Genomic DNA, 23761 nt, shown 5'->3' on the forward strand with positions numbered 1-23761 from the left:
ACTTGAGAGTTTAAAATTTGATAATGTGGAAGATGGTTGGAATTATTTTAGAAAAATAGTTTGTGAAGTTGCTGAAGGTGTCTTAGGGATGAAAGCTAGGACTACAGCTACGAATATTAGTGAAAAAGCTTTATGTTTAATAGAAACGAGAAAGGACTTGTACAAGAATTGTCTGAATGATAAATCAAATTAATACAAAAGGAGTGTAAAGAAAGTGGAGAAAGCATTAAAATATGAACTAAGGAGGTGTGAAGTGGAGGCCATGGATAAAATTGCCGAGGACCTGGAAGATGCGGCTAGACGGCATAATAGTGAAATATTGTATTGGCATGTTAATAAATTGAGAGAGAGTAGTCAATCCAGACTTGGCCCAGTTAAAGATAGGAATGGTGCCCCAATTAGCGATAAGGAAAGAATTAAAGAGAGAAGGGGAGAAAATTTTGAGAATTTGCTAACCGAGAAAGAGTTACAGGAAAGGATATAGAAGAATATGAAAAAGTTTGTGATACTTTGGATGCGAAGGAAGATTCGTTTTGTGAGAAAGAATTAGCGTCAGTGCTGAAAGGATTAAAAAATAATAAGGCTCCAGGTGCTGATAGGGTGGTAAATGAGTTTCTTAAATACGGTGGCTCTGAGGATAAAAATAATTTACTGAAGATAATGAATAGGATTTTTGAAAATGGTACCTAAGGATTTTAGGAAAACCTTAATTAAGCCACTTTATAAAAAAGGTGATAAAAGTGAGTGTGGTGATTATCGAAGCATTAGTCTCGTCTCTGTAGGTAGTAAATTACTTAGTAATAAGATACTTTTTAGACTGAGAGATGCCATAGACAAAGTTTAAAGAGAAGAACAGCACGGTTTTAGAAAAGCTAGAGGATGCATCGACCAAATTATCACTCTTAGGTTAATAATTGAGAAGTGCCTGAGTTGTCAAACACCTTTGGTCCTCAGCTTTATAGATTATGAGCAAGCGTTCGATTCTGTTGGTAGAAGAGTTTTAGTAAAGGTTTTATCCTTGTATGGTATACCAGACAAATAAATTAAAGTGATTAGTGCTATGTACGAGAGTAACACTGCTGCGGTTAAGGTAGGAAATAAGGTTAGCAGCTGATTTTGCATTAAATCAGGAGCTAAGCAAGGGTGTGCACTATCCCCCCTTAATATGGATTATCTTGATGGACTTTGTCGTAATGAGCACAGGAAAGGCAATGGAAGACCACGGAATCAAATGGGGAGGAAAAAGTCTCCTGGACTTATATTATGCTGATGATTTAAGCATCCTAGATGAAAGTGTGAGCAAAATGAATGAACTTTTAGAGGTTTTGCGAGTTCAGGAAGCTAGAATAGGTTTGAAAATTAAAGTTAAGAATACTAAGTCACTAAGCCTAGGAAGATGAAAAGGTGACGCTGGGTAATGAAACATTGATCGGGTGGGCAGCTTCACTTACCTTGGTAGTATTATTAGTAAAGATGGTGGGAGCAGTGAAGATATTAAGAGTAGAATAGCAAACGCTCAGGGTGTTTTTTCACAGCTAAAAAAAGTTTGGAAGAATAGTCTGCAAACCAAGATTAGAATACTAGAAGCTATAGTGATGACACTGGTCAAATATGGCCCTGGAGTATGGGCGCTCCGAAAAGCGGATGAAGATTTTCTAGATATTTTCAAGAGAAACTGCTTAAGGATTGCTCTGGGTACCCGGCTGACTGACCGTATTTCAAACAATAGGCTGTACGAAAAATGTGATTCAATAATGCAGCTTGGTGCTGCGGTGAGTTGTTAGTAGTAGTAGTAGTAGTAGTATATGCCAAACGAACAGGAATTAAAATTACCCACATCAAACATTAAGATTATAAATATTGTCATACATGAATAAACGAATCATAGAACAAATAGAAATTACAAACGAACAATCAAACTTAAAACAAGCAGAGATTGCCACGAACAAGTGTAGGGTTACCACCCTCTAAACTACCTAAGGCCAAGAGCGTCAGCCCCCCTTAAGATCTTGAAGATCCGCCATTTCGAACACCTGGAAAAGAACATATATTTTATGATCTGGATACAAATAGTTTCTTTGGATTTACCTCTGTCCCGCCCCAAAAGTCATAATTTGAGGTCAATTTGACCGTCTCCTCATAATCCCTGGAAGTTTGAATTCGTTCCTTTAATTCTTTCCCACGATATTTTGGAATAATTTGAAAACTCGGTTAGACATTTTATCTTTTAATTAATTCAGGTATGCTGTTTCTAGTACCTACCCTTGGGAAACTTTGGGAATCTTGGCGCAGTGAACTGTCGTTTAGAGCTCCTATCTTATTGGACAAACAAGACCAAACATGACCTGCTTTTTTTCAACCAAATTACTACCTATTTAACTTATCAATCTGTTTTAACATTGGGTAATCTATATAATATAAGACCTTTAATCCTGCTCCCGAGGGGGTGACGTTGGCCCTGTAGCATTCTTATTAGAATGTTTTACGTTTATGACCATAATAGACATGACCAATTTTTTTTAACGATTACGGGAGCTATAAGTGATGGAGATTAGTAGAAAAAGCATGGGAAGGAGATTTTTGGACTTTAAAACGGCATTTGAAATTTCAAATTTAAGTCAAATAAACCTTCTTCCAAATTTCCACAACCACCGATTCACCACGAATCGGGTGGGACAGAAACAATAAAAAAAACGATAAGTAACACATGGAGGGAACGGGAACACGGATCTTAACTTCAACAGCTTTATAGCAACGCCCCTGGCTTATGAATTGTAAAATTAGTATATTTAGAAGTCGAGCGTGCGATTCAACTATATTTGTTTAAGTCTTAATTTGTAAAGATTCTACTGATTAAAAACAAACAAGAATAAAAAAACATAGACAAAGCGTCGGAAGTGCAAATTATAGCTAATTTAAAAACAGTAAATTTTGTAAATTTTCCGCTGACTCAGAAAAGAGATCATAGTAGCAAAAATGTCATAATCATTTTTGTCACTACTTTTTTTGATTTTTTTTTTGCACAAACATTAACTTGTCACTCATGCAAAATTTCTGTGTACAAGTTTAATTACAACTTATCTTCTCTTCGTGGTCTATCCTTTACTGTTAGATTGTATTCGCCTATAATTAATTTGGTACTTTCCCAGTATGTGGACACCTATAAAAAGTCAAGTTTGTTTAATTCTAATGAAATAAAACAAAATAGGAAGAATATATAATAGTTTATAAACAAATTTGGGCTATATATTTGCACATTAGGGGGGAGGGGGTATGTGTCTCATTCAGGCATCATATAAGTCAAATTAAAATGAAGATGTCGAGAAATCTTTGAATTACAGAAAGCTAAAAAAAAAAAAAATAAACAAACTTGGGTCGGCTCTAAAAATTTTGTTCACTATTTAATTCAGTCTTACGTCTCTTATTGCCTGACAACATTTTCTTCTCTTCTGATACTGCTCTCTATGGTAGGCCTATATGACAAAGCAAGGAACCTTATCCTTGAACAAATAGCTCTATTTATACGTGGTTGCTTGATTTGACGTTATTCTATATTGTCTCATATATGTATTTTGTTTTCAATAATCAAACGGTACTGTTCCTGTTACCCTTTAGACTAGACCGTCTCTTGTCTCCGACAATTCTACATACTTGCTTCGTATTCATGATAGCATTTGAATTTCTTTCAATCTATCAGCCAAATAGAATTCAACCTTCTTCGTGCGTCTGGAATACTTTGCCTGAGTTTGGTAGAAAGTTTCATTTGCTTGGTGCTTTCCAAAAAACATTTTTGGTCTCTGGATATTTTTTTGTATCTTTATTTTATTCCTTAACGCTCCCGTGCGGTTGATATCACTGGCCCAAGTTGGTATTGTGTGTTGATTTTTTACTGCGCAAGGCTTTTTGTGCTTGCATAGTTTTAGGCGGGTAGACGATAGTAGGCGGCTGATTGCTATTCACTTTTTTAATGCGTGTCTTTTTTTCATCATTTTATCTTTTTTCTCATCTTTTAGTCTTTTTTTTTCTCTATTTATTCCAGAGCATAAAGTCTTACCGGGTTTTTTGCTGTCTAACAGTTTCGTATATTTTTTGTAAATTTTTGTTGGAATACCAGATCTTATTTTAAAAAAAATCAATAATGGTATTAGGTTAAGCTTTGATAATTTATATATTCATTTTTTAGCCTAGTTTGGTAAAAAATTTTTTAATAAATATCTGGCACCGCCGCTTATTCTTTGTTATCATCCTTGCTTTTAACACGAAATTCAACAATTAGGCTATCCGTCCAGCAACTGGTTGATTTAGCCCATGCTATCATCCTCCCAATACAAAGGAGCAGCTGAAAACCAAACAGTGCGCGGTAACGAACTGTAAGTAAGGAGTGACCCTGCTAAATAATAACCGGAACTGTAAAAAGCAGGATTTTTATACCAGTGCATACATCAAAAGAATTGGGTTTTTATGTTGATTTCAAATATAAAAGTTTTATCAAGTTTAGTCTTACCCATCAAAAGTTACGAACCTGAAAACATTTGCCTTATTTTTGAAAAAAGGGGGAAACACCCCTAAAAATCATAATATCTGAATAAAAATCACACTATCAGATTCAGCGTATGAGAAAACCCTATTGTAGAAGTCTCAAGCTCCTTTCTGCAAAAATGTGTAATTTTGTATTTTTGCCAGAAGAAAGATCACGGATGCGTGTTTATTTGTTTTTCTCCCCAGGGGTGATCATATCAATCCAGTGGTCCTAGAGTATCGTGACACGGCCCATTTGAACAGAAATTAAAAGTTCTAGTGCCCATTTTACGTGACCAAGAAAATGGAGGGCCAGTAGGTAACCTCCCGCGCTCATTTTTACCCGAAGTCACCTAATAAAAATTTTGAGATAGCCATTTTGTTCAGCATAGTAGGAAATCTAACAAATATGTCTTTCAGGATGAATTTATCCTCCACAGCTCCCATAGGAAGGGCTGCAAGTTATGAACTTTGTCTATTGTTTACACATAGTATTGGTTATAGGAAGTATACAGACGTTTTCGGGAGGGATTTTATCTGGTTGGAGGGGGTCAGAGGAGGGGGTTATGTGGGATGATCTTTCCATGGAGGAAGTTTTCGTGTGGAAGGTATATTTCTATGAAGGGGGCGCCGGATTTCCCGACAATATTTAAAAACGATCAGAAATCAGAGGCAGCGCAATAGCGCTGCCTAAGCAATGATCGATGTTGGCTCAATGTATTATTTTTTTTTTCTCCATACCCGGGCACTTCGTATCGAAGGAGGTGTCGTAGAAACTTCGAAAAGGTCTCATTCGATTGGAAATTGGAGTGCCTAGTGCCATTTTTTAATAGTCAAAAGTGATTGGAGGGCAAATAGCCCCCCCCCCCCCATGTCCATCATTCCCTCAAACACATCCAATCAAAATTTTGAGCGGCAGGGCACTTCGTATCGAAGAAGTTGTTGTAGAAACTTCGAAAAGGGCTCATTCAATTGAAAATTGGAGGTGCTTGGAGCTGAAAAGAATAGTTTAAATTCTTAGGCAGCACTGAGTAGAGTGTTATGAGTAACTATGGAAAAGTTCTTAAAAAAAAGTTCAGAATATTTTTGAAAAGTAAACATATACACATTGATTTCCTCTCGTTCGTTTTCAACATTTTTGGGAATAACTACCAGGCATGTACGGGGACTATAACATACATATTCGATAACTACAATAAGAAGAAGGAAGAAATCTGAAACAAATTAGGATTTGGAGGGAGGGAAGGACCCGGAGCCCCCCTATATTCATACTTGCCTCATCATAGCCGCCAAAGCAACCCATCTGTCGTTATCATTAATGTGAAATTTTACTACTTTATTGCGAGTACTATATCTACTGTGGTATACTATTAGTATTATTTTTCAGTTACTATACCAACGATATTGTAATTACTATATTACAATAATTACTATATTTCGATCTACCATTTTGCAGTTACTATACTTACAACAAGCTAATACGACTATATAGAGCGACTATGTTACGAGCTTTCATCATCACCGTTATATTTACTATGTCGCAACTACTGAATTGAGTTGAATTTATTTATAACCCGTTGAAAATACAATAACGAACTGAGTACAAGAAAAAGAAGAAGAAAGAAAACAAATGCAAAAGAAAAAGACAGATAATGACAAATAAAACAAAATTAAAATTCATAGAATAATCACACAAGCAAAGTAAAAAACCGAACAATCACACAGTATACATAACAAGCAAAAAAAGAAAAAAAAAGATAAAACTTGTAGAACAAGCGCACAAGCATAATAATAATCCAAACAATCATAGAGTATATATTAAAGACACAAAAACAATAAACGTTAAAGACCTATCATAGGCAGCGCAATCGCGCTGCCTAAGTAAAGAACGATGTCGGCACATTGTATGATTTATTATTTTTTTTTCCTTTAGACCAGGGCACTTTGTATCAAAGGAGTTGTCGTAGAAACTTGAAAAAGGGTTCATTTGATTGGAAAATGGAATGGCTAGGTGCCCTTTTTAATAGTCGAAAGTGATTGGAAGGCAACTAACACCCCTTCCACGCCCACATTTTCCCCAAACACATCCATTCAAAATTTTGAGATTACCATTTTGTTCAGCGTAGTGGATTTCCAGATAGAAATTATGTTTTTGAGGAAGATACTCTCCCACAGCCTTCAGGGCAGGGGTTGTAATTTATGTCCTGGGGGCATATAAGGTTTTTATAGAATGTATTGTCATATAAACTTCAAAAAAGGCTCATTCGATTGGAAATTCAAAGGGCTACTGCCCTTTTGAATAGTCGAAAGTGATTGTAGGACAACTAGCCCCCCCACACCCATCATTCATCTAAACACATCCAATCAAAATTTTGAGATAGCCATTTTGTTCAGCGTAGTTGATTTCCGGATAGAAAATATATTTTTGAGGAGGACACTCCCCCACAACCCTTGGGGCAAGAGTTGTAAGCTATGCCCTGGGGGCATGTAAGGTTTTTATAAAACACGTTGTCCTAGAAACTTCAAAACGGGCTCATTCGATTGGAAATTGAAACGGCTAGTGCCCTTTTTAATAGTCGAAAGTGATTGGAAGGCAACTAACACCCCTTCCTCGCCCACCATTTTCCCAAACACATCCAATAAAAAATTTTAGATAGCCAATTTGTCCCATGGCTTTCAAAGTTCAGGAAATTATACCTTTGAGCAGGACACTTCCCCCACAGTCTTCAGGGCAAGGGTTATAAATTATGCCTTGGGGGCATATAAGGTTTTTATTGAAAACTGTATCGTAGAACCTTGAAAAAGTGCTCATTCGATTTGAAATTCAAAGGGCTAGTACCCTTTTTAACAGTAGAAAGTGATTTGAGGGCCATTTTATTCACCGTAGTTGAAAGTTTTGGAAATTATGTCTTGGATGATGACGACTCATCCCCCCACAGCCCTCAGTGCAGAAGTCGCAAGCATTGCCTTGGGGGCATGTAAAGTTTTTTATTGAAAGTGCTACTATAGGAGTTTAAAAAGGGCTCATTCAATAGAAAATTAGAAGGGCCAGTGCCTTTTTAATAGCTAAAAGTGAGCGGATAGTAACTAACGCCCCTCTTATGTTTGTCATATTCCCAAACACATTCAACCAAAATTTTGAGATACCCATTTTATTCAATGTTGAAATTTCAGGAAATTATGTCTTTTAGGATGATAACCCCCTCAGAACCCTCAGTGCAAGGGTTGTAAGTTATGCCCTGGGGGCATATAAGGTTTATATTGAAAATTGTTTTATAAACCATAGGCAGCGCGATCGCGCTGCCTAAGCAAAGAACGATGTTGGCACAATGTGTTAATTTTTTTCCATACCAGGGCCCTTCGTATCAAAGGAGTTGTCGTAGAAACTTCAAAAATGGCTCATTCGATTAGAAATTGGAGTGTCCAGTGCCCTTTTTAATAGTTGAACGTGATTGGAAGGTAAGTAAACCCCCTTCCTCGCCGGCTATTCCCCAAACACACCCAATAAAAAATTTGAGATATCCAATTTGTCCCACGACGTTCAATGTTCAGGAAGTTATACCTTTGAGCAGGACACTCCCCCCACAGTCTTCAGGGGAAGGGTTATAAGTTATGCCCTGGGAGCATATAAGGTTTTTATTGAAATCTTTGTCGTAGAAACTTGAAAAAATGCTCATTCGATTTGAAATTCAAAGGGCTAGTACCCTTTTTAATAGTCGAAAGTGATTTAAGGGCAACTAACCCCAATGTTACGCCCCCTTTTCCCCAAACACATCCAATCAAAATTTTTAGATAGCCATTTTATTTAACGTAGTTGAAATTTTTGTAAATTAGGTATTCAAGGATGACAACCCCTCCCCCCACAGCCCTCAGGGCAAGGATTATAAGTTATGCCCTGGGGGCATATACAGTTTTATTGAAAGCGTTGTCGTAGAAACTTCAAAAGCGCTCATTCAATTAGAAATTGAAAGGGCTAGTGTCTCTATAATAGTTGAAAGTGATCGGATAGCGACTAACGCCCCTCTCACGCCCACCATTTTCTCAAACACATCCAATCAAAATTTTGAGATATCCATTTTGTTCAACGTAGTTGAAAGTTCAGGAAATTAGGTCTTTTAAGATGATAGCCCCTTCAGAGCCCTCAGTATAAGGGTTGTAAGTTATGCCCTAGGGGCATATAAGGTTTATATAGAAAGTTGTTGAATAAACCATAGGCAGCGCGATCGCGCTGCCTAAGCAAAGAACGATGTTGGCACAATGTGTTATTTCTTTTTTCCATACCAGGGCCCTTCGTATCAAAGGAGTTGTCGTAGAAACTTCAAAAATGGCTCATTCGATTGGAAATCGGAGTATCTAGTGCCCTTTTTAATAGTCTAAAGTGATTGGAGGGCAACTAGCCCCCAAACCAAGGCCCGTTATTCCCGCAAACACATCCAATCCAAATTTTGAGATAGCCATTTTGTTCAGAGTAGTTGATTTCCAGATAGAAAATATGTTTTTGAGGAGGACACTCCCCCGCAACCCTCAGGGCAAGGGTTTTAATTTATGCCCTGGGGCGTATAAGAACGATGTTGGCTCAATGTATTATTTATTAGTTTTTTCCTTTAGAGCAGGGCACTTCGTATCGAAGAAGTTGTCGTAGAAACTTCGAGAAGGGCTTATTCAATTGGAAATTGGAGTGGCTTGTGCCCTTTTTAATACTCGAAAGTGATTGGAAGGTGACTAACACCCCTTCCACGCCCACCATTTCCCGACATACATCCAATCAAAATTTTGTGATAGCCATTTTGTTCAGCGTAATTGATTTCCGGATAGAAATTATGCTTTTGAAGTGGACAGTCCCCCACAGCCCTTAGGGCAAGGGTAGTAAGCTATGCCCTGGGGCATATAAGGTTTTTGTAGATAGAGTTGTCGTAAAACTTCAAAAGGGGCTCATTCAATTGGAAATTGAGAGGGCTAGTGCCCTTTGTCAATATTCGAAAATGATTGGTAACTAACTCCCCTCTCAAGCCCACCATTCCTCCAAAGACATCCAATTAAAATTTTCAGATAACCATTTTGTTCAACGTAGTAGAAAGTTCTGGAAATTAGGTCTTTGAGAATTTTGAGAATGACACCCCCCCCCCCCAAACACTCAGGGCAAGAGTTGTAAGTTATTCCCTGGGGGCATATAAGATTTTTATTGAAAGGTTTGTTGTAGAAACTTCAAAAGGGTTTATTTGATTGTAAATTGAAAGGGCTAGGGCCATTTTTAGTAGTTGCAAGTGATTGGAGAGCGACTACCACCCCTATCACGCCCACCATTTCCCCAAATACATCAATTCAAAATTTTGAGATAGCCATTTTGTTTAACGTAATTGAAAGTTCTGGAAATTCGGTCTTGGATGATAACAAATACCCTAACAGACTTTAGGGTAAGGGTTGTAATTTATGCCCTAGGGGCATATAAGGTGTTTACAGAAAGCGTTGTCGTTTCAAAAAAGGTTCATTCCATTGGAAATCGAAAGGCCTAGTGCCCTTTTCAATAGTCGAAAGTGATTGGAAGGCTTGACATTTTAATAGTAAAGATCGATGTGGATATAATGTATTATTTTTGTTGTTCTTGTTGTTTAGACCAGGGCACCTCGTATCGAAGGAGTTGTCGTGGGAACTTCGAAAAGGGCTCGTTCGATTGAAAATGGAAAGGGCTGATGCCCTTTTTAATAGTCAAAAGTGATTGGAGGGCAACTAATCCCCCTACCACCACCACCCTCCCACGCCCATCCTCCCATTTGCCCATTATGTTTAAAAACTAAATGTTGCCTTAAGATAAAATCAAAATCTAATTCCCAATAAGCCATCTCAGCAGTGTCCCAAGAACGACTGAGGGTATTATGTTCAAACTTTCGGGGCTACTTCTACTCTTAAAATTTAACCAAATCAAAATAGCTTAAGTGTTTCCAAGCTATCAAAGAAAGTAAAGATATTTTTTTGCGAATGGTATCAAGTTTTCCGTTTCAGGTCATCTAGAGGAGGTATGAAACTAAATTAAACAGTACTATTTGTGTCCAGGTTTTTAAAAGGGTGTATGATGTAAAAAATTGCTGAAAATTTTTCTCTAGCATACAAATAGCAGGCCAAACTATAAAGTCTTAAAAAACGAAAAGATTTAAAGTATTATTTTCTTTGTCCCTGAAAAGACTATGTCAATATAAAACGAACAGAAATTAATTAAAAAAATCTTTTTCGACAAAATTAGTTTTCCAAAAAAAGTACAAGAAAGTTCATTGTCTGTTTAATATACATATACTGATATTTATTAATCAAAATTTTAATATTATTTAATTTATTAAAGTTATAAAAGTAAAAACATTTATATTTTTTTCAGTAAAGTGCAAACTTTGCTCTGGCCTTGGGAAGGCATAGGTGTTTTGCATCCAAGTTATGTTAATTTCTGCTCGTTTTGAGTTTGACTCGGTTATTTATTGTAATTTCTGTTCGTTTTGGGTTTCATTTATTTATCGATGCTGATTTGTAGTAGTTTCACGCTTTGTAGATTATTTGATTTTATTTTTGCTCATTTTTTGTTTAATGGAGTTCTTTATTTTTCTTTGAAAAACTTATTTTGTGGAAAAAGTTTGTTTTAATAAATTAAATAAAAATAAAACAATTTTTTTCGACTGAAATTAAGGAGCAGCATTAAAACTTAAAAAAGAATAGAATTTATTACGTATATGAGGGGTTTCGCCCCCTAGTCAATACTTCGCTCTTTACGCTAAAGTTTTTTTTTAGTACTTTCAAAAGAGCTATCTATTCTAATTAAACGGCTGTTGTGATGCAGGGATTTGTGATTCGAACAAAATTCGAAATTTAGCTTGAAGATTAAAGCATTGACTAGGAGGCGAGCCCCCTCATATACGTAATAATTTCTGTTCGTTTTAAGTTTTAATGCTGCTCCTTACTTTCAGTTGAAAAAACTTGTTTTTTTTATTTAATAGCTATAGAGCGCAACCATAATGCCGTAAAAACTGCAAATCTGCTAAAAGTTGAATCTGATTCTTAATAGAAAGAAAAGTTGACTTTGGAAATTTTGAAAATTTGAAATTTGTTCTCGAAAATTGAATAGTACTACTATTACTACTACTGCTAACAACTCACCGTAGTACTGAGCTGCCTGAGGCCAACACAGCTACAAACGCTCCTTCTCCATCCCAATATATTCAAAACCTCTCTCTTTCCACCCTTCCAGGAAGTAACCATTTCCCTTAAATCTTTCTTTATGACATCCTCCCAACCCAACCGTGGACTACTTGCTTTTCGTTTAGCCCTAGACGGTTGGACGAAAAGGACAATCTTTGAAAATTTGTCATCTTTCATCCGCAAAGCGTTCCCTAGCTATTTCAACCTTTCTCTCATTATAGCCCTAGAAAGCAGGATTTAACCACACTTTTCGTACAGCCTACTGTTGAAAATACGGTCAGTGAGCCGGATACCCAGAACAATCCGTTGGCAATTTCTTTGGAAAACATCAAGCAAATCTTCATCCACTTTTCGGAGTACCCATGCTTCAGAACCTTATTTGACCACTGTCTTTATTTGACCATATTTGACCACTTGTTACATTATTATAAAGTTCCACTGGTTGTTAAATATGACTTTTTGCCAAAGCTGAGCATCTTCTACAGCAACGTTTTAATATGCGCAATAAATATCCAACCTGCATGATTCTTTGTGTTATCTATGATAATCTATGCAAAGACGAGAAAAATGTACATATAGTTGGAATTTTATATGAACTACAAAGATTATCGTTATTAAAAAAGAAAAGCCGATCTAGTCCAAAAAAAGCTGACCCCACTGAGCTTCAACAATTTACCTCTACTATTTTATGGTTTTAGCTCAATTGGATGTAATAAGGAAAGTAAGCCTTTCTTCGATTTTGTGTATGACCGGGAACAAACTGAGAAGTATGCAACCTTTAAGTTTCAGACTACCATCACATATGTAAGTTATATTTATTATCCTTTATTTTTTTAATCCTTGTGTTTAATGAGTAAATTATGTTGTATTTGATTTTTACATTCATTTTGTTTACCAATATTTTTAATCTAATAGTCAGTAATACAGTAAATACATTACAGATGTTAATCAGACATTGGTAGCCCCTTCCTATGTATTTACTCTGTTGATCCTTTGCTAAAATTGAATATTCAAATTAACTTTGTTAAAAGTTAATGGTAATAAAAATAATACTAACAACTTTACTGCTCTAAAATCTCTGTTGCTCTAAAACCCATAATTTGTATTACAGTGCCAAAGCTGGCACTGGTATTCGTACCTTGATTTCACCTGTGCCAGAACTGATGCCACTAGTGTAGGCCCAAGGTCCCTCACGGACTCTTTGTCAAATGTCATAGATTCTAAAAGCTCTTTCGTCATCGGGAAGGTAGGGAAGGGGGAAGGTAGGGGTAAGGGCCCCCTAGCATATATTTTGTATGACGGTACACCTAAATACCTTCTTCTTTAACTGGGCTCGGGGAGATGATCAACAGCGGTCGTAGAAAATATGGCTTACTTTTTTTTTTTACTAATGTGTCATATCCAACCCAAACTATGTGAATTAACTCTCGAGATGAATTATAAATATTAACTCTAAAGATGAGCTGACAAAAAATGAACTAACTTAGACAAACTACCTAAAAAATGTCTGTATATAGAAGAGGTTAACTCGCCTCCTTAGCCAACTAGTATAGACGCTTGCCAATCAGCCCAATAATAATAATAATAATAATAATAATAATTTATTTTTAACCCGCTAAAGTAACAAAAGTGGAGTCTGAATAGAAGAAAAACAAAAATGCATACAGAGCGACTAAATACACAATAATACACAATAAAACAATAAATACGCACGTAAATACACTGTGAAACCACAGTAAATAAACAAAAGAAGCACGAAATTAATTAAGGAGGTGGACAAACCTATGAGGAGCTGGGAGAGCCTTCACTGTCTGGGGGAAATTGTCAGCAAGCCCAACTAGCTTTTCAATTATATCTGAAAGCCCAAAAACTAGGACAAGGTTACGGTTCCGGTACCATGGGGGCAAAATACAGTAGAAAACGCGAAATCCGAAAATAATAAGAAAATAATGACCGAGTATCTTTTCATCCAAGAATGGGATAAAAACCAGGAACGAACAAAATTGAATGATCAGTAAAAACAGAGTACAATTTAGCAAGGGTCTTGCTACTGTATTTCCCCCGATTGGCAACAATTCTGAAGTAAGATTCTTGGATTTTTTTTCTTACTATTCGCCACGGCTTGGTCCCGGAGAGATTCAAGATTCTCAGCAATGTTAATGCCCAACCACCGAAAAGAAGAGACACATGGGACAGAAAAAGAAACGCAATCTATAGGCAAGTTACAATTACTGTTAAACGAAAGATATTCGCATTTAGAGAGACCAATTTTACTAAGGTTTGTCGCAACTGTAGACACAGAAAAAGAAAGGTCTTTTCTATTCCTACTAATTAGAAGTATATCATCAGCATACGCTATGTAAGAAAGATTAACCGCCTGAAAAATACAAGTGAAAAAGTGAAAGAAAGAACTGCACCTTGTCTGACACCACGCCGAACCGGAATTTTAGAATCGGAAATGACCCCTTCAGTTTTTGTTCGCAGAAAAGAATTAGCGTTACAATAAGGAAGGAGAAAACCAGAGAAAGATTAATGCCGTGACCAAAAAGGGAGAACGAAGCTTGTGGATGGGAGACAGTATCAAAGGCCTTGGAAAGGTCCAAGGCGCAAAGATGGAGTTCATATCCCTTTTCAGTCACGACAAAAAGAAGACTAATTAGAACTCATTGGGCTTGCTGGCAGCCTACCCCAGGAGAAAATCCAAGCTGATTTTTGCTAAAATGTGCACTCGATATCGACGGAAGAAGAATATATATATAACTTTACTGAGATTGCATGACACATTTATTGGCCGATACGACGTGCAATCATTAGGAGGTTTCACTCTTTTCAGAATTGATGTTTCCTACCCACATACAAAACTATCCGGTACCGTAGACACACACAAGCACATTTGGAAAAGCAACTACAGGCTGCTTTTCCAAAATGGGCAATCAACTTTTAAATGGGCAATGGGAATGGGCAATCAACTTTTAAATGGTTGGCAGAAATGCCATCGCAATCGAGGGAATTCGATTTCAACCTTTTCACTGCCTGCTGAACCCCAGAGAGCTCGACACACAAAATCTGAGTTTGGCTCTGCGATACGGGAAGTGCGGCAATAAGAAAAGTGTCGAAAAAACTGAATGGACGTTACAATTTACTGAACTAAAAATTTACTGTAAAAGTTATGCCACGCACCTGAACTCATCGGGCTTGTAGCAAAGAATTATCAAGTTTTTCAGAATTAATTACCTTTTGCCAATTGTATTTACTTAACGGGGAATTCGAAATTATTGATTTAGTGGAGCGGAGGTATTTTTTTATATTCTAATTTTGTCTTTTTCTTTACTTGATGAATAACCCCTTCAGACGAACAACCACAAAAAAACCAAATACGAAACCAAAACTTTGCTTTATTTTTAATTGATTCAATTCAGGATCCCACGACCACTCCGGTTTACGCATGTTTCCCCTGATTCGCTCCAGTGGTACAGCGGAAAACTCAGCTGTTTTTAGACAAGAAACTAATTTTAGATAATCATTACTTAATGTTTTTTTTATAATTTGAAGACTTACAGCTAAGCTGTAAAAAGTGGAAAGGAACCTGAATTGTAACAAGTAACATAGCTAGCGTAAAAATATAAAGCGATAGATTTATCTTATTCCAATTTCGACAGAAACCCAATTTTCGTCCCGCTTTTAAAGTATTACGTTTAGTACAAATCGGTAGTTGAAAAACAAACGAAATCCGTAGATGACCAAAATCGCAAAGATCTTCATGAACGGTTACGGTAGAAATGGGTAGGCCCGGAGAAGAAACAACGTGATCAATATTACTTTGACTGCCGGAATTGATGACAGATAAGAATATACAAGTTTTTTCAACCAGCTTAAATTTCGGCAGCGAATCAAATATCAAATCCGGGCGAATATTTGATGACAGCAGGTAAGTGTTAAAGTCCTCCGCGATCAAAAAAGATAACCTTTATTTCAGACGGATTCCAAAAGTTTCTGTAATACACTGCAAGCCTTGGCGAATCTGTTAAGAGACTGAACGGATTTTCTGTCACAAGGCAAGTAAAGGTTTATGATCACTAAAGCCATTTTCGAGCACTGCTCGAACCGTGAGACTTAAGCACTGGGCATTTCAAATTAAAGGATGAAAGATCACCGTTGCAGTTCACACATTCGGAGCTATTTCGGCATGGCGTTTTCTTAGAGGCAGTATGATTTCCGGAACAACGAGCACATTTATCAACAGGACTGGTACAGTCCTTCATCATGTGATCTGGGGATCGGCATTTGAAGCAGCAACGGAGTACACTAATGAAATCGTGCACAGGGAATATTTCGTAACCTACTTTCAGGCCGTTCTTGATGGCATTGTTGTTTGCGAATGTGTCCGAAAACTCTAGCTTGATTGTTTGAGAAGAGCCGAAACGAGTGGCTTCAGTCACACCAGGATACGAATTTAGTCCAGCAATGTCAAAATCCTCAGGGATACCTCTAACAATCCCAAGTTGACGCTTAAGTACAGTTTTAGTGGTAGCACCCGATGCGGCTGCACTAATCGAATTGCAGAAATCTGAAATAACAGATTTCTCAATGATGACATACAACTTGTCACCTCTTGTGCGGACATTGGAAACTGACTCGTGACCTGACAACTGGTCTAAGAATTACTTTCGACTTTTAGGGTTGCAAACTATTTGGGGAATGTTTGAAACGATCACTGTAGCATGGCTACTCGATAGTGAAGAAGCAGCAGCCCCAGGTGGGGTAGCGGTGGAAAATTGGCTGAATAAGACTCGAACTGATTTGATATAGTAGCCCCAAAACCAAATTTTTCGTACCCATGAATTAAGAATCAATCGGCAAGGATCCAGCTAGCAATTGCAGTTACACACGCATAATTCTGATACCATGCCAATGTATTTTCCCTTGCAAAATTAATACATTTCAAGTGCCATTGAAAGTAGGCTAATCTCTAGAAAAAAATTAAAATAAAAATAAAATTACTTTCCAGGTATGTCCATATATAGAAGAACAGAGACATTTATCTGGTTATCAGGGGTGAGGAGTCCCAACACATCTCACACTAGTCAGCCTTCAAAAACAGAAAAGACTGTACATAAACTTCAAAATCTCAATTAGGCTTCTGATCTTCTATCTCTGACCTGTGTCTGTAGTGCTTTTTCCAATAGCTTGGCTAAGGGTCCATTGCCATCCAACATGTCTTTACAGTAAAATAACAAGGATAATGTATCATATAGCCATCGGCTCAGGTTTAGAAATTGGAAGAAAAGAATCTACTAGACTAGTGGAAAATAATTTTCCTAATATAATCCAATAATTCTCTGACCTAGCCTGGGGTAATTCATACCCTCCAAATAGTGCTGGGAGTCTCTTGAATAAAAAGTACTTAAGTAATTACTTAAATAAAAATTTTAGTTCTTGTACTGTATTTAAGCAAAAGATTCTGAAAGTACTTGATATTCTACTATTTATAAGGGAAAGTACAAAATAGAAGAATTTGAGGGATATTAAGTACTCAAGTACTTTCATACCACTTCAGATATGTCAGCCAAAAATACAATTTACTTGCAGCCAAAGATAAAGCCTTGAACGATGTTGCATATAAGTGGCAGTACTAATCCTGTGTTGCCAAGTGTAGAGCTCTCTTGGAAGCTGTAAACAAGAGCTGAAAACCCGCAGATTCTATCAAAGAGATATACGATAGAAAGCTCAGGGGAAATGTGATAATATGACAGTTCAATGGATTGTTACGAAAAAGAGAAGCTTCATGATGTTTGTGATGCTTCACAGAAACCTAGGTTTCATTTTCGTGACGTAGATTTTCTACAAGAATACATAAATATCTTAGAGCCATCGGCGGTTGCTCTTGATATCCTTCAGAGGGAAAAAGTGCTACTTAGTACAATTTATCCTACAATTCGATTTTTGGAAAAGAAGCTCAAAAGCTGAAAGATTTAGTGAGGTTTTGTCAGAAGCTGGTATATACTCTTCTTTTTGGTCTGGAGGAAATAATTCCTACTATCCTGGACGAGGGGATTTTTCTTGCCAAAGATTAATGGTGTTCCAACTTCAAGTTGTGCTTATTTCAAACATAATGGTTATCTAGTGAGAGTAGGGATGTAGATGCCGAATTCGTCGTGGAAGAAGCAAAACAGGTTGAATATCCCAAAATTGCTAGCAAGACTGGCAGAACTGACAGAGCTAGCTACTTTTCTGGTTATGAATACTTAACAATAGTGATGCTGACGAAGAAACTGCTGCAAACAATTTAGTGAATCGCGAACCCAATGAAAATACCGTTAATGTGAAGGTTCTTTTATATGTGGCTGATAGGTGAAAACAACTAATTACATTAAAAGTCTTCATGAGTGATAAAAGTCTTCAGAAAATTTTAATGCATAAATCCTTTACCCGTACCCACAGAGCAACTGTTTTCAGCTGCGGAGGAATTTTTGCCCCAAAGCAGCTCATATTCGGAGACGCTGTGTCCGAAAATCTACTACCCTTGAGCAAGGGAGCAGGCAAGGAATTCAGTTGAATTACTACATAGCATTATGTAATACGATTGACTTTTATATATTTTTTAATATCTAGCGTTTTTGATATTTTATATCAATCGTATTTTCATTATCTAAAAGTCCCTTTATCTGGTAACTGAACAGTTTCTGTTCGAAAAATTCTTTTAACACCACCTAACTTAACTTTAAGCTGTAAAACATGTTAGTCCAAGCAATTTAGCTCACCATGCCACACAATGACTGGCCCTCTGGCACCCTCTGACACCCCACATCATTCCTAATACATTTTCCAGATACTTTCTTGTTATGCTTTAAATCCATTAAATCATGTTTTTGCACGCCATCCTCAACACGATACACCATGTTCATTCACACCATTGTGCCAAACTAAGACACCCTCTGGTGCAAACTATCACACCTATGGGTTTTCAACCTTTTTCCCACAAAAATAAATGTATAAACTAAAAATGACCGCTGTGTTTATCTGAACAACGGAAAATTGACGTTTCATTGTTAGATTACAAAGTTCCATGGTAATTCCCAGCCAGTGGAACTCAATGGCTAGCATATGGCACCCTCTGGCATATATTATCACGCCAAGGTACGGAGATAGAGACAAAAACAAACACAGGGAAAAACTCCACGCACACACATACACACACAACCACACAAAGTCAGACACACAGGCACATGCACATTCAGACACACGAGTATGGAGAGAGAGATAAAAACACACAGAGGGAAAAACACACGCGCACACAATCACACACAACCCCACAAAGTCAGACAAACAGGCACACCACCAGTCTGACACACAGGAACGAAAAGAAGACAAAAACATGCAAATGGAAAACACACACACATATGCACACACGCAACCACAAATGTCACACACACACAGGCACACAAAGTCACACACACAGAAACGGAGAAGGGCAAAAAACACAGACGGAAAAACACAGATACACACACACACATATATGAAAATACAAACAACCACACAAATTCACGCACATAGGCACGCAAACAATCAAACACACAGCCAAGGAGAGAGGGACAAAAACACACAGAGGGAAAAAGACACACACAAACACACAGAGGTAAAAACACACAAATAACAACACACATTTTGACAAACAGGCACACGTACAGTCAGATACACATGCACGGAGAGGGAGAGAGAGAGAGAAAAACACACAGCAGGAAGATAACACATAAACACACACAACCACACCAAGTCAGAAAAACAGGCACATTTACAGTCAGACGCACATGCCCGGAAAGAGAGAGAGATACAAAAAAAACTCAGAAAAAAAACAGAGAGAGACAAAAACACACTGAGGGAACACACACACACAGAGTCAGACACAAATGCACACACACTATCAGAAAAACAGGCGCGGAGAGAGAGCCAAAAACACTCAGAGGGAAACACACACACAACCACACAAAGTCACAAACACAGGCACAAAGTAAGACATACAGGCAAGAAGAGAGATACAAAAAACATACAGAGGAAAAAAACACACACACAACCACACAAAGTCCGACACACAGGTACTCACACGGTCAGACACACACAACCACACCTCAATGTTTTTCTCTCTCTCTCTCTCTCTCTCTCTCTCTCTCTCTCTCTCTCTCTCTCTCTCTCTCTCTCTCTCTCTCTCTCTCTCTCTCTCTCTCTCTCTCTCTCTCTCTCTCTCTCTCTCTTCGTCCAACTTTGTGTTTGCCTCTTTGTCTGACTTTGTATGGTTATGTGTGTGTATTTTCCCCTCTGTGTGTTTTTGTCTCTCCCTCCGTGTCTGTTTATCTGACTGTGTTTGTGTGTGTGTTTGTGACTTTGTGTGGATGTGTGTGTGTTTTTACCTCTTTCTGTTTGGTTCTCTCTCTCCGTGCCTGTTTGTCTTAGTTTGTGTGTGCCTATATGTCTGAATTTATGTGTTTGCGTGTTTTTGTTTTTCCCTCTTTTTGTTCTTGTCTCTCTTTTTCCGTGTCTGTGTGTCTGTCTGTGTGTTTGTGCCTGTTTGTTTGACTTTGTGTGGTTGTGTGCGGGTGTTTTTTTCCTCTGCGTGTTTTTGTTTCTCTGTCTTTGCCTGTGTGTCTGACTTTGTGTGGCTGTGTGTGCGTTTATCGTTTCGCTCTGTGTGTTTCATCTCTCTCTCCATGCTTGTGTGTCTAACTATGCGTGTGCCTGTGTTGACTTGGTGTGGTTGTGTGTCTGTGTCGGTGTTTGTGTGTCTTTTTCCCTCTGTGTTTTGTCTCTCTCTCCGTGCCTGTGTGTCTGACTGTGAGTGTGTCTCTGTGTTTGACTTCTTTAGGGATGTGTGTGTGTGTGTTTTTCACGCTGCGTTTTTTTCTCTCTGTCCGTGCTTCTGTCTCTGACTATGTATGTGCCTGTGTATCTGACTTTGTGTGTAAGTGTGTCTGAGTGTGTGTTTTGCAGCCATTAAGATATGGCTCATTATAGAAAAATTCAAGGAAATAGTCCGAGTGTTTGAAAGGCAAATCTGGAATAAGCTCTTTTTAGGATTGTATAAAAATGATGTTATTTCACTGGTCGAACTTTGTTTGGTTGTGTTTTTGTGGTTGTGTTTTTCCCTCTATGTGTTTTAGGCCCTCTTCCCATGCATGTTTTGTCTGATTGTGTGTGCGCCTATGTGTCTGACTTTGTGTTTGTATCTGTGTGTGTTTTTCCTCTTTGTATTTTTTGTATCACTCTCTCTATGGGCCTGTGTGTCTTACTGTAAATGTGGCAGTGTGTCTGATTTTGTTTTGTTGTTTGTGCGTGTGTTTTTCGCTCGGTGTGTTTTGTATCGCTCTCTCTCTCTCACTGTCTCTCTCTGTGTGTTTAGGCGCTCTTCCCATGTATGTTTTTCCGATTATGTATGCACCTGTATGTCAGACTTTGTGTCTGTATTTGGGTGTGTTTTTCCTCTGTGTATTTTTTGTATCACTCTCTCTCTCTGTGCCTTTCTGTCTTACTGTGAATGTGGCAGTGTGTCTGATTTTGTATGGTTGTGCGTGCGTGTGTTTTTTCGCTCTGTGTGTTTTGTCTCTCTCTCCATGCTTGTGTGTCTGACTATGCGTGTGCCGGTGTTGACTTGGTGTGGTTATGTGTCTGTGTTGGTGTTTTTGTGTGTTTTTCCCTCTGTGTGTTTTGTCTCTCTCTCCGTGCCTGTGGGTATGACTGTGAGTGTTTCTCTGTGTTTGACTTCTTTGGGGTTGTGTGTGTGTGTGTTTTTTCACCCTGCGCTTTTTTTTGTCTCTCTGCCCGTGCTTCTGTCTCTGACTATGTGTGTGCCTGTGTATCTGACTTTGTGTGTAAGTGTGTCTGAGTGTATGTTTTGCAGGCATTAAGACATGGCTAATTGTAGAAAAAGTCAAGACAAATAGTCCGAGTGATTGAAAGGCAAATCTGGAACTTTGTTCCAGAACTTTGTTCCTGGTCGAACTTTGTTTGGTTGATTTTTTGTGTTTGTGTTAATACCTCTATGTGTTTTAGGCCCTCTTCCCATGCATGTTTTTCCGATTGTGTATGTGCACCTGTGTGTCTGACTTTGTGTCTGTGTTTGTGTGTGTTTTTCCTCTATGTCTTTTTTTTATCAGTCTCTCTATGTGCCTGTGTGTCTTACTGTGAATGTGGCAGTGTGTCTGATTTTGTGTGGTTATGTTTGCGTGTGTTTTTCGCTCCGTGTGTTTTGTCTCGCTCTCTCTCTCACTGTCTCTCTCCGTGCCTTTGTGTTTGACTGTGCATGTGTCTGTTCTGACTTTGTTTGGTTGTGTGTGCGTGTGTTTTTACTTCTGTTTGTTTTATCTTTTTCTCTATGCTTTTATGTCTAACGATGCATGTGCTTGTGTGTCTGACTCAGTGTGGTTGTGTGTGTGTGTGTTTGTGTGTGTTTTTACTCTCTGTGTTTTTATCCCTTTTCTGTGTGTCTGACTGTGCGTGTGCCTGTTTGTCCAACTTGGTTGGGTATGTGTTTGCGTGTGTGTTTTTCCCTCTATGTGTTTTAGTCCCTCTCTCCGTGCCTATGTGTCTGACTGTGTGTCTAACTTTGTATGGTTGTGTCTATATTTTTTCCTTCTTTCTGTTTTTGTCTTTCTCTCTGGGCCTCTAGGTCAGACTTTGTATGTGCCTTTGTGTCTGGCTTTGTGTGGTTGTGTGTTTGTTTTCCCTCTGTATGTTTTTGTGGCTCTCTCTCTCTCTCTCTGTGCCTGAGTATCTAATCATGTGTGTGTGTGCATGTGTATCTAATTTTCTGTGTTTTTTTATTTTTAGTGTGTGTGTTGTTTTTTCCCTCTCCGTGTTTTTTCCTCTGTCCGTTCCTGTGTGTCTGATTTTTTGCGGCTGCGGGTTTGCATGCGTGTGTGCGTGCTTGTGTTTTTCCTTCTGTGTGTTTCTGTCTCTCCCTCCGTGCCTTTATGTCCGAATGCGTGTGTACCTGTGTGGCTGTCTTTGTGTTGCTGTGTGTGTCTGCGTGTTTCCCTCTGTGTGTTTTTTGTCTATCTCTCTCCGTGCCTTTGTGCCTGACTGTGTGTGTGTTTTTGTGTTTGTGTGATTATGTGTGGTTGTGTGTTTTTGTGTGTGTTTTACCTCTATGTGTTTCTGTCTCTCTCTCCGTGCCTGTGTGTCTGAATTTATGTGTGCCTTTGTTTCTGACTGTGTGTTTTTGCCTGTGTATGTGACTTTGTGTGGTTTTGTGTGTGTGTGTTTTTTCCTCTGCGTGTTTTTGTCTCTCTGTCCGTGCCTTTTTGTCTGACTGTGTTTGCGCCTGCGCGTCTTAATTTGGTGTGCGTGTGTGTTTGCTTGTGTGTGTTTTTCCTTCTGTGTGTTTTTTTCTCTCTCTCTCCATGCCTGTGTGTCTGACTGCTTTTTTGCCTTTGTGTCTGACTGTGTCTGGTTGCGTGTGTGTGTTTTTTTCCCTCTGTGTGTTTTGTCTCCCTCTCTATTCTAGTGTGTCTGACTTTCTATGTGCCTGTTGGTCTGACATGGTGTGGTTGTACGTGTGTGTGTGTTTTTGTGGGCTTTTTTCTTCGGTGTGTATCTCTCTCTCTCTCTCTCTCTCTCTCTCTCTCTCTCTCTCTCCCCGCCTGTGTTTCTGACTGTTTGTTTGCCTGTTTATCCGACTTTTTGTGGTTGTCTGTGTTTGTGTGTGTGCTTGTGTTTTTCCCTCAATGTATTTTACTCCCTCTCTCCGTGCCTGTGAGTCTGACTTTGTATGTGCCTGTGTGTGAGTGGCTTTTTGTGGTTGTGTGTGTCTGTGTATGTTTGTTTGTCTTTTTTTCTCTCTGTGCGGTTTTGTCCTCTCTCCGTGCTTGTGTTTGTAACTTTTTGTGTCAGTTTGTGTAGTTGTGTGTGTGTGTGTTTGCATGTGCGAGTGTACGTTTCTGTTTTTCCCTCTTAAATTTTTGTCTCTCTCTCCCTACCTGTGTGTCTGACTGCTTGTGTGTCTGTGTAACTGACTTTGTGTTACTGTTTGTGTGTGTGTTGACCCCTCTATATTTTGTCTCTCTCTCTCCGTGCT

At 38.2% G+C, this 23761-nt stretch overlaps 1 protein-coding gene across 1 annotated transcript in view; it reads left to right on the forward strand.

Annotated features, from left to right (window-relative positions):
• Positions 1-23761, forward strand: part of LOC148949024 (chorion peroxidase-like) — a 244987-nt gene that overhangs the window by 216427 nt on the left and 4799 nt on the right. Inside the window, exon 10 of the mRNA XM_089094180.1 lies at positions 12396-12501. Coding sequence (XP_088950306.1) covers positions 12396-12501 — 106 coding nt within the window. The remainder of the gene's footprint in view (positions 1-12395; positions 12502-23761) is intronic.

The sequence above is a fragment of the Artemia sp. Qi Xiang Cuo genome, chromosome 9 (assembly GCF_049724085.1).
Source record: "Artemia sp. Qi Xiang Cuo chromosome 9, ASM4972408v1, whole genome shotgun sequence".
NCBI classification, from domain to species: Eukaryota; Metazoa; Arthropoda; class Branchiopoda; order Anostraca; family Artemiidae; genus Artemia; species Artemia sp. Qi Xiang Cuo.